Below are 11,994 nucleotides of genomic sequence, written 5' to 3'. Positions count from 1 at the left end.
GAAGACTCTGGGAAGTATATGGCCGTAGGACCATCGCGGTCACAGGCACTTTCTCACTGACCTGAAAGCTGTAACACTTATATAACATGGCTGGTCAAATTTCGATAAAAGGTCATGTGTGCAAAAATATGAAACGTCTATTCTTGGTCAATAAGTTGTACTAGAAGCGAGTCGTTAATTAAACTTTTAGGCCACTTAAATTTGCCCGCATACACACGCAGTGGTTATAAATGTTGTTTATTACCAACTTATTGAAATACTCAGACATACAGCCGAGTAAAAGTTCACAAGCTTGCGCTTGCGCACTCGAGACTGCACTTTATGCTGCTTATGACTTCACCTTTGTCTTGCTAAAAGATTTAATATAATTTGCCACTGTAAGTGCTTTTTGCAGCACGCGATATAGATCTAATTGAAAATAACAACTCTAGCCACAAGCAGGTGTTTCATATCAAAACACAAGATAGCCATAACCGTTGTGGCGATAAACAAATATGTTATGTGACAATTTCACGTCACTGGGACCGGTAAAATAGCATATCCAACGATGAAACTTATAATCAAGCTCGATTAGAAGGTGTGCAACGAAATTGTGCTTTCTTCCATTAATCTTTCTCCAATAACGAAAGTATGACGAGTTCGCTTTTTTTCTGTTGCTTTATTTACACATAGTTTCGTAGCGTTGTTGCGTAAATTTTATCTAATCCAATAAACGTGCTTATATACACAACTTGTGTAGATTGGCCAATCTGACATTTTATGGTTTACTATACGTAGCCATTATTAAATTCGGAGAATGAACGTATTTTACGTCATCAATTTTTTCAATTCAATATATATTCCAGTGTTACTACTGTTCATTCATTCGAAAGAACAATGACACTACTCTGTTGATGCTTTAGTGTTACATCGCATGCGACGCATGGCCCGCCGGCACGACCGTGTAAATTGATAAGGTGTGGCGAGCCGCAAAGTACAGATTTCATATCCGACCTCACTGCCCAACAATAAACCAATTTACAAGTTACTTTACGTTATCAATCGTTGTTTGGGTATAGTGAGAAATGATCTGCGATCAGCAATAACTAACCGCCTGGTAATTCCCTAATTGCAAAGTTCTTGAACCCGCCATAAAGCTATTAATTTATGCAAGCGTATGACTCTGGCCAAGAAAAGTTGCAATGCTATTTTGTTTGTTGTGGCAAACACAAAATAAAACGGATAAGCGTTCAAAATCCGATTAAGCTGCTGCATAAAGTATTTTAGTTTATTTATGCTTACAGCAGAACGGGTGGAACAAGTGTACATTTGTAACTTGATGAAATTGCAGTTTTAATTAGGAATGTAATAAACTGTGGAATTTTAAGGTTAAATTACTTTAACATGCTTAGTGCCAGATAATGGCGGATACTGGCAAACACGATAAACAAATCACGTTGTACGTCATGGATAAAAGTTGTACGTCATGGATATTGGTTTCCATTGATCTCTATCTCACTTAACGTAACGTTACTGCTGTGCTGACCGCGAAAATGAAAATGTCTCTCGCGTAATTTGTTCAGGCGTATGCAACTGTAAGCGCCCCGAGCGGACATTGCTCTTTATATCCAAAACTATTCTGATTGGTTCTCCAAGCCCCACTGAAACAACACACTTTATGACGTTTTGACAAATAACTCGAATACGATTGTTTCGTCATAATACAATCCTAGAAGCAAAACCAGCCATGTTGAATTGTGAATTGTACAATTCTAAATTAAATACCTTTATTTGCTTATGGCTTCTAAAGGAGAAAATGGCTTGCGTGCTTTACGTCCAGCAGCAGTTGCACCTGAATTGGTAGATTATTTTGGCAATAATCAAGGCAATGGCAATGTTGAACTGCAGTCAGATTACATCGCAAACAACAAAGAGGAAAATGTAACACCTTTAGGGCCAAGTTACAACAGAACTGTGAGTTTGCAAAATCTTGAATTTCCTATGCGTATGCTTTTATGTTCAGATAAACTATATATGTCGTGGTCTAACTGGGCCTATATCATTTTACATTATAAACTGAATAGTATGCGTGCGTGGTGATTTAAACACGTCCCATCAGAGATGTCTCTAGTAGGCGATGGTTTACCCTTTGCGGTTGGCTGTACTCCTCTATATTTGGCGGTATGATATGAATTTTGTTATGTGCTACTTAATATGGCTTGTGTTTCAAACGTTTACTACAAAAATACAGTTCTAAATACGATAGAAAACCGAATAACAACTATTATTATATAGACCATCGTATATAGGCTATGATATAAAGGTACAATTGCTATTTTAACTGGCAGGTTTGTATGCGAGCTTTGGCAGGCACTTTTAAGCCTAAACTTTACCCTTACGTTACCGTATACCTCCCAAAATACTGACATATGTATTTATTCTAAAAGGAACAATTTTTGAGCAACTCTTTGGTCCCTGCGAATCTTTATACCACTGGACCACACCATGATCAACAACAGCTATTCACCGCCCCAGTAACTTCTCAGAGCAAACAAATCGGTACACAATGTACTGAGCAGGAAAGTAATGGACAAACACGAACTTATTTCATTCTACGAAGTACGAACCCGCTTTCACGGTCGGGCGTTTCGCGAGCCATCCGAAGGAGAAGTGAGATATTTTTGTGAGATATTTTTTTTTGCCCATTCAGTCGTGTGTATAGTAGGTTGGGGTAAGATGGTACATGGTTTGTTTTTCTTTTACCGTCCCATTTGGTAATACACAAGGAATATTTACAACAATATATAACTGTAACGCTACGAATGTAAAATTACCTTTAATTTTTAAAACACGGTTAGAAAATGTGGAATAGTGTCCCTTTTGAGCCCACTGTACTATAATAATCGTTTCACTTTGTTTTGTTAACATAGGGAAACCTCGACGACACAGAAGGTTCTGCTCTGATTGTAATGCAAGTTTTCCCTTATTACGACAGCTGGAAGATCACATGATTGCGATGCATCTAAACAAACCACCATCTGTAAAAGATAACAAATCGAACGAGGCCTTGGTTAAAAATACTCAACCGCAGCAGGTGTTCATTATATAAGTTTTTAGAAAAATACTCCAAACAAAAATTTATAATATTTCTTATGAATATGTTTTTCTCGCAAATCAAAAGGTAAAAAATAATCAATATTGTAGGTTGGGGAAAGATGGTCAATGTTTTCATTATCTTTTATTGTCCCATTTGATATAAAAAAATAATGTTTATAGAATTGTACAACCCTATCCTTACGAATCTAAAAGATCATTGTAACTTGTTAAAAAGAAAAGTAAAAAGTGCTATCCGTCTTAGCCCACAGTAGTATTTTATTTTAATCAAATGTTTTAAACAGAAAGCGAAAGCCATAGATTATCGTCTAATTTCTCCAATAGTTGCACCCACACCAACGGTAAGCATGATTTTCAAACCATTTTGTTAACCCTAAAGTTTGAATAGCAAAATTCACAATCGGACAGTTATTATTGCATGTCGTTCTGTTGATTGCGTGTAACTTGGTAAATAAGATTAGCAGAAAAACAGAACTACCTCATCGGTGCAAATATGTTTAACAGGAAAACGCTTACTAAGTGGAAACATGAATTGTAGACCCAGCTTAGTAATGATTACTTGTAGTTATTTTTCAAAATTTAAAAAATGACTTTAGTTGCCTTTTTAAGATACATTTCCTCTATAAGAATTCCCTACAATAATGCCCTATATACCTATTTACATCGAACCGGAGTGCCAGAAGTTTCAGGTGTTATAATTGTATAACACACGTTTAGATACGCTATCGGATGTGTATAGAATGTGGGCTATGGTTTCCGTTGGATGAGTACAACGCACATTTGGAGCTCCATCGATTAAAGCCGTTGTATCCTCGACAATACGCTTGCCTTGGTTGTCATATTCAGTTTTTCACTTCTGAAGAGCTTACTGCCCATGCAATCCAAATGCATGGGGAATAATTTAGCGTCCTTTTCAACGGTATATATAAAGGCAGCAGAAGACACTAGCACCAAACAATCCAATACCAGAGATTACTTATTACAAAAAGTATCCTTACCAAAAAATCGGACAGTGGCGTTACAAAAAGAATTTGAAAGATAATTAAAATTAAGCTTTTCCAGTATATTCTTTATTCCCACTTCGTTGAAATCGTGTTCTTATTTTCCACGTTCTTTACCTTTTCGACTTACTGGTGTAAACTGCTTCTTAAAAAATAAATAAACGAAGCATCATGCATTATTTTGTGTATTAAACATATAGGTTGAATTGGTGCATTGTATTAATATTCACTCAGGTTCTAGCACCATGTCTCCTCCTTCGTAACCTTCCACTTCACCGAACCAAATCTTAGGTCTCTGTTAAAATAAACATTAAATGTGGGCTGGGGGGAAATGGGACACCTTTGGCACATAATATTCAAATATCCTGATCGTGTTTTAAACAATTACCAACGGTCCACCGTGAGGATACGATTTATAATACTGTCAATGTTCCTTGTTTACTACCAAACGTGAGGAGAAAATAGAACGAAACGGTGTCCTGTTTTTCCCATCGTACTATATTTAAGCATACAAGGTAAAATAAATTTACAAAATACTTTTCGATACAGTACTGTAGGGTAAGACGGGCTACCTTTAGCACGTGGTATTCCATAACCGGTTTTTAACAATTAACAATCCCTAACCGTTTTTTTACAATTAACAACGTTATATAAAAATTTAGAGACATTTTTACCGGGGGCTCTAAGCGTCTATGTGCCGCAAGAAGTCTTCTGAACTCAACCCTAGTAATCCCACATTTCCAAACTCTCATAGCTACGAGATTACGAAGGCCTGCACGAAAGAATTCAGCTCCGGTGTCTCCGAACTCGTTGTACGTTAAATTTAGCATCTTCATCTGTTAAGTAAGAAGTAGAGACGGTTGAGAGAATCAATTATAGCCTATCTATCCTCACGCGGCGGCAAAACGACAGCAATAATATTTAATAATCGTGTGTTTAACAGCGCTCTCTTAAGGCCATAAAATTGTGGTTATACAAATCTGTAAACAGGCTTTATTCCCAAGTTGACCGATCGAGTATGAAAACATTAACCATCTTACCTTAACTTACTATACTTGCAACTTTGCGAATGATTACTTATTTTGTATATATGGCTGACAGATTCGACAACCCATAACCGACACTGGAATAATTGTTTATGTTGTTACGCTCTACCTTAATTACATTACTGCATCACTATAAGCGCATTAATAACGTAATTGCATTACAGTGCGCTTTGTGCCTTGAGCGGACAAGTCGACTTTTGCAATTCGGGCACTTTTTACCGGTGGTTGGTGATGTGATCTTGTGTCAGTGTTAAACTGTGTTTTAGGAACTAGGACAATGCAGCTCTCTTTGTAATCGAGGGTATATTATAGTGGTAAATTGTGGCATAAAAGTGAAAGTGTAGCATCCGTCAAACAATATGAATATGTGTTGGTAAGTATAGAAAGATGTGTGTATGAAGCGTTGTTATTTTGGAGTAGTGTTCATTGGCTATATAGTTGGCTTTACTATTATTTCGAATAACATATCAAAAGAGTGTGATCATCAAATATACTCTTAAGTATACGAAGGAATGCTGTATACGTCATAGATTTATAAAGAATAAACAAACGGTCGTAGAAACCTATATTGCCCACCTTTGTTGTTCTTCGCTCTACGCCCTTAGCCAACTGCTCTGCAGCCAAGTCATTTATTCGACATGAACGAACGTGTAGATTGTCAATGTTGTGCAGACAGCTCGCAATAGCAATCGCGCTCCTCACGTTGATCGGATTTTTCGCAAATTTGACTTCCTCCATCTGTAAGTATAAAAAGAGTTAAACGATAACCTAACGTGTTGTGATCACTATTTGAAACACCTTATAAGTAAACTAGAGAGTATAAATGGTTATTGTAAGGTGGGAAAGATAAGACATGTTTTCTTTCTCCTTTCTCGTCCCATTTATGATGGGAATCAAGGACCATTTATAGAATTTTATAACCGTATATCGCCGCGAGTCTAAAAGAACGTTGTTTATAGTTGTTACGAACACGTTTAGGGAATGTGGGATTTAGGTGCTAACAGTATCCCATCATACCACACAGCACTGTATGTGTCAAATTTGGCGGATAGTTACCGATGTTGTCAATTCATGTATTCCCTGGCTAATGTATTCGATTCCCACGTCCGTGATCTCGCATTTCTCCACGGAAAGGCTGCGTATATTTTTCACGCATTGGCTCAACCCTCTCGCACCCAGATCTCCAATTGCAGTGTGGCTAATGTTGAAATTATCCATCTAAATCAAAGAGATAAGTTAAATACTGTATTGAGCTGATGCAATTGTCATTTTACTAGATTACCCTGGTTGTAAGGCGAGAGATGCCATCAGATATAGTTTCGAGTCCAACATCCGTGACTTGGCATTTAGAAATATTCAGGCTCTTGACCTTACTCAAGCAGTGTGCTAGATGTGTTGCCCCAACGTTCTTTATTGGGTTTCCGCTAAGATCAAGTTCGACTATCTAATGTAAAGAAAACGCATATTTACTATGAACGACAGACTGTTGTAACGGTGATACTATCGGAAAACACATGAATGAATACAACTTGCATTTACTTCGCGTGGCCGGAAAACGAGAGTCGTTACAACACGAATGTTGTGTTTCATACACCCCCTGTCAGCTTACGAATTACCGCGTAGGTAACTTTGCCGATGTGTTTTATTTGTATAGCACGTCCTGGATTCTCTGTGTGGTATTTATACAACCTTTTAGTGACCACTGTTGCAGCAGTTGCCGTTATTAAGATATATAGTAGGGTGGGGAAAGACGGGACACATTTAGGACATATAATATCTAAATATCCTGGCCGTGTTTTAAACAATTAACAACGGTCTATAGGAGTTGTGACGATATAGTTTTATCACTCCTTGATTTTTTTCTGTTTACTACTAAATGAGACGAGAAAGTAGAGTTAAAAGGTGTCCTATCTTCCCCACCCGACTCTATATTTGTTTTACGTGTTTGCTGTATAAAAGTTACTTGTTGCTGCCGTTGACATAGCCCTGCTGAGAGGAATCCCAGCCCAATATCGGTGATACCGCTTTGTCCCAAAATAAGCTTTTGAATGTTCTTAAAATTCCGTTGAATGGATTCTGCTACGGTGTCCGTTACCGCCGTTTGGGGTGAGAGATTCAATATTTCCATCTGATAAAAAAATGCGATAGCAAACAAAAACTTTGGATATATATATATATTATATATATATATATATGTGTGTGTAATTTTTTACCTTGATGTCGGTTTGACTAATTTCATTTAGCAAGTTTGGTAAACAGTTATCTGGTTTGAATCTGGTTCCGCTTCCAACGTTGATCACTTGGTCGGCGCTTTCAACAGACTTCAGCACGTACATTAGGCTGCTTATATCGCCCGGCAAAACATCCCCTGACAGATTGATCTTGGTTGGCAAGTGAGGTCTAAGATCTGCGGCAAACTGCGTATTATTTGACTCTCTTGCCCACGTGCAAACTTGTAGGATTCTTTCCGTTTCATTCCCGTCAAAATCGTCGTCCAATTCCTTTGCTGCATCTTGAGCTAGCTTCTTCATAAGCCTAACTTTCGCTTGGTATTGTGCTTGATCGCGACAGGCAAATATTTTGTCCAGATACTTTTTTGTTACGGTGCTGGTTATCCCGTACATTGAGCGTGCTACCACCTCCCATCTGCTGTCGAGCAGAAATCGCAGTTTTTCTCGGAAGGTTTCAAACGACATGAAATACATGATGTGAATCGCTGCTAGCAATTCCTGCCAAATCAAATGAGAAAAGCAGCTGATTTTGTCGCCGTCCATCAGTTTGGTTCTCAGATCAGTTGAGATATCAATAGATGTTGTTAGATACGCTTCATTTGCTTCTTTGCTGATGCCCGCATCTTGAAAATCCTTTTCAGTGAACATGATCTTCTGCTTCCAAAATCCATTCCATGCAAATAAGCATAACTTGGAAAGATCACACGATGTACGGATATGCTCTGATCTCGCATACTTGTCTAAAGCAAACACCAATACGCTGGTAACATTATCTAACTTGAAATTATCATCATTGGAACGGATTTGAGATTTAATACAGTGCATTGTAACAATACACATAACTGGCACATAGCACATCGCATATACATCCGGGTGCTGCTCTAAGTAGGCCTCTACCAATGGCCAGTCAGCGCCGCAAATTTGTTCTCCAAGATCCCTTTTCGCACTGGCTGCCAACCCAATTACTTTAAACTCGGTTCGAGGCTTATTGCTCGTGTCTAACTCGTGAACTTGCCTCGGTCTTGAAGTGATTGCCATTCTACATCTCGGTAGAAGACTTCGGTTCAGTATGTTTCCAGCCAGCACTGCTGCTCTAGTGGGCTCTAGCGGATTACATTTCGGGGCTGGCTTAGTTAACGCCGTGGTTGCCGCTTCGTCCAAGCCATCCAGTACCAATACAACATCCGGATTATCGTGTATTGCTTCCCAGATGACACCGTCGCTCTCCTCTGTATGTTTCTTCCACGAGCATCCACCAAATGTAACAAGAAATTGTACTATGTTCTTCTTGCAGTCAAAATCGATGTCACGAAATCTGATATAGAAAATGAACTTTGTAGTCGGAAGTAGTTTATGTTGCAATATTTCGTTCGTTATCATCTTTGACAAAACAGTCTTTCCTATCCCCGCTTGTCCAGTTATTATTACAGATCGTCCATATTTATCCAGATGTCGCAATATTTTCTCCAACTCTGTTGCACGATACAGTTTCTTCGCTTCTTTCTTCGCATTGCTTTCTGCAACACTGAACAACATTTCAATAGTAGTGTCCCCTTCTGGGGTATCGAACACCGACCGAAATTCGTCTCTCCTAATAAAGTGATCCTCCTGGTCCAAAGTTTCAAGAGATTTTCTTGATTCAGTCGTAATCTGAAGTCGAACCGCTTTTATTGCTTTGTCCAATTGAATCGGAATCTGAATTTCACCGGCCGCTTCTTCTGCTCTTGTCTTTAGGTTTTGTTGCAATATTGAGACTAAATATAAACAAATTCGTAACATATCTTGTATTTGTATTTTTTTAGTTTGTAGTTTTATTACATTTATTTTAGTTAAAGATTTTTTTATGATAGTGACTTTATTTTATTGTTTTTTTTAATATTACTGTAGGGTGGGGAAAGACGGGACACCTTTTAACTCTATTTTCACGTCCCTTTTAGTAGTAAACAAAGAACATTCAAAGAATTATAAAACCGTATCTTCATGACTCCTATAAACCATTGTTAATTGTTTAAAACACGATCAGGTTATTTGGATATTATTTGTTATAGGTGTCCCGTCTTCCCCCACCCTACTACGCGATAGTGAAGAGCAAGATTCACACGAAAATCCGAGATACTGCTACAAAAGAACAGTCAGTACGCTATGTAGATAACACTGACTCATAATCAATTCAAGTAGAAATTACACAATTAATGTAAAAATGTACAAAATATAAGCTCACCTTCTCGGCAAGTGTTAACCAACGGCACAGTAGTCGTACCACCGTGTACATGTAAATGCAAGTCTCCGCTTTCCGTATTCAATGTTACATTTGGAGCTATGGTTTCTGGCTGTATGATGTATCATAATGGTATTTAATATTATATACTTTAGAAATGTGATGTAGTTATTTTCATTTACGTACTGATGTGTGCTGTTTCGTTTGTTTATCCGAAACACAAATATTTGCCGATTCAGGGTCTGCTGCTGTATACACCTTCATTGGCTCTGAGTTAAAATCAATAAAAATAATTACTTTTATATTTATTGTGAGTCTTTTTCTAATGTAAAGGTTTTTTAAGAGTGGGGTAATATGGTCCATATTTATCTTATTATCGACCCATTTGATAGTAAACAAAGAATGTTTATTTAGAATTATATAACCGTATCATCACGACCCTGAAAGAGCGTTGGTGTAATTGTTAAAAACACGCTTAGAAAATATGGGCTATTTTTATAACGTTTCCCATCTTACCCCACAGTACTATATCGTTGCTCTTGGTAATATGTAACCGATTAGGTGGTGTAAATCGAAAGCTACTATAAAGGTGTAAGTAGTAACATATACCTGTGTTATCATCCATCGTTGACATTGCGGTAGATCTGTCTGCCTATAAGTTTTAAATAACATATAGCTCAAATCAAAAGCATGATAAACTCAATTATACTTACAAAACTATAGAGCTGTCTCAAAATTTGCCTCATATCGCCGAACAACTTTAAAAACAGAATATGGGTATAAGGTTATATGTTACAGCGATTGTCCAATATTAATTAATATAATGTTGTTGTTTTTACCAAAAAGCGCACCTGTTCAATTTGACGAATATTTTCTTCTGTCCGATTCAATTCTGTCAATGATAAGTTGTTCCTTTGCTGTTAAAAGTTTCGTTTTTTAGACCCATGCAGAGTCTTTTTTTAATAATAGATTTTACAATACCTGTAAGCCGTTATTCAAACTGTTATCGTTTAATGCCACTTGTATAGGAGCGCTAGCACTGTAATAGAATAGGTTAAGTGTTTTTATTGGTCTGTAGGGCATCGTTTATTTTATTTTATATTTGAATTAGAGCCATAGTATTATATTGACAAACCTGTAACACAGCTCATGCAGACAATCCAGATCAAAACTTAAACTTTGTTTTACTTCACGCAAGTCCCAGATTCTTTGACCCACCAACAAGATCTCATTGCCTGTGGTAATTACATCTTTAGGGTATGTAGTTTCCAGCGCTTCAGTCATGCTTTCGCTTCCCAGGCTTGCTTCTTTTCCCCCGTTCATTTTAAATTAAGGTTTATAAGCCTATACATTAAACATCATCACACACAGTATAACCACTTCAGTATACTATGGTATAACAAAGACAATGCCCGAACAAACTCCTTCTGCCATACATACAAATAGCGATGGTATTAGCAGAGTATACTAAACAAGAGTAGGCCAACTCCCATTGTTACGTTTTCACCCATTGTCTCTCGTCACGGTATGTAAATCGCAACCACGTGACAGTTACTGATGACAACGGCGACGCTGCTAAATAATAACAAAAGCAGTTATCGTCTGAGTTTTAACGATGGCAGTTATCCAAGTTCCAGAATGTAAGTAATAATATTTGGCATAGTAAGCGAGTGCACCTTAAATTTGGACTTTAACTTTAAAAAACAAGATAGCTTTTGGTGCGTGTGTAAAAGTGCAGCATTGTTTGCCACAACTTTGAGATGCATCCTAATCTTAACATCACGTAGATGCGTATTATTAGAAACCTCAACAAACACTATTTTTGATCAGATTTAAGTTGATTTTTGTATTGTAATCTGTTAATATACGTAATTTTTTTGTAATAGTTGTGTAGTAATTTAATATGGCCTGTCAATTGAATGAAAAATTAACCTTAGAATTACTTGTTACGGAGTTTGAGAAACAAGAAGAAAAACAACAACAGCCAACAAAAATTATAAATATTACCATCTTACATACTTTACAAATTCCACCTGCATCGTTCACACAGTATGGGTTTTCACAAATATCAGCATGGTATAACAAATATAAAATAACAAGTAACAAGTCAGCAATATTAAAAATGTATCCGGAAGTTTGCAACAAAGCTATCAGTTTTTTCACTAATCCAAGCGACAACTGTCGAGCTGCGTGGAAGCTTCTCAAAATCATTAAAACAATTGTTCAGAATACGATTCCAAATGTTGATCATACACCCCAATTACGTTGAGTGATACTGAAAAAGGCATAATTGGGTATAGGAGGCTATACAGTTAAAAGAGCAGGAAGTCGATTTAGAAATGAACTTATAAACTTAGTTTCATCGGATGCACCGTGCGGTTCTTTGATTCCTATATTGGAAAAGC

At 37.2% G+C, this 11,994-nt stretch overlaps 2 protein-coding genes across 2 annotated transcripts; one reads left to right on the top strand and one right to left on the bottom strand.

The window, feature by feature from the left end:
* The first annotated feature begins 1,748 nt into the window (after positions 1 to 1,748).
* Positions 1,749 to 4,270, top strand: zf(c2h2)-43 (zinc finger protein). Its single transcript, NM_001078426.1, is given in 5 exon segments — positions 1,749 to 1,953; positions 2,427 to 2,649; positions 2,910 to 3,073; positions 3,378 to 3,434; positions 3,811 to 4,270. Coding segments are annotated over 5 exon segments (804 nt in total). The 5' UTR covers positions 1,749 to 1,776; the 3' UTR covers positions 3,994 to 4,270.
* Positions 4,266 to 11,767, bottom strand: LOC100175188 (NACHT, LRR and PYD domains-containing protein 3-like). The gene is made up of 14 exons (XM_018812995.2): positions 10,725 to 11,767; positions 10,571 to 10,628; positions 10,441 to 10,506; positions 10,303 to 10,347; positions 10,199 to 10,241; positions 9,776 to 9,858; positions 9,593 to 9,701; positions 7,354 to 9,125; positions 7,104 to 7,268; positions 6,423 to 6,584; positions 6,197 to 6,358; positions 5,717 to 5,878; positions 4,769 to 4,930; positions 4,266 to 4,389 (listed from the first exon to the last, which is right to left on the bottom strand). The coding sequence occupies exons 1-14, from the start codon at positions 10,910 to 10,912 to the stop codon at positions 4,321 to 4,323; spliced, it is 3,246 nt and encodes a 1,081-aa protein (XP_018668540.1). The 5' UTR covers positions 10,913 to 11,767; the 3' UTR covers positions 4,266 to 4,320.
* Positions 11,768 to 11,994: the final 227 nt, after the last annotated feature.

The sequence above is a fragment of the Ciona intestinalis genome, chromosome 8, assembly GCF_000224145.3.
Source record: "Ciona intestinalis chromosome 8, KH, whole genome shotgun sequence".
NCBI lineage: Eukaryota > Metazoa > Chordata > Ascidiacea > Phlebobranchia > Cionidae > Ciona > Ciona intestinalis.
This window is presented reverse-complemented; position numbering and strand designations above follow the sequence as displayed.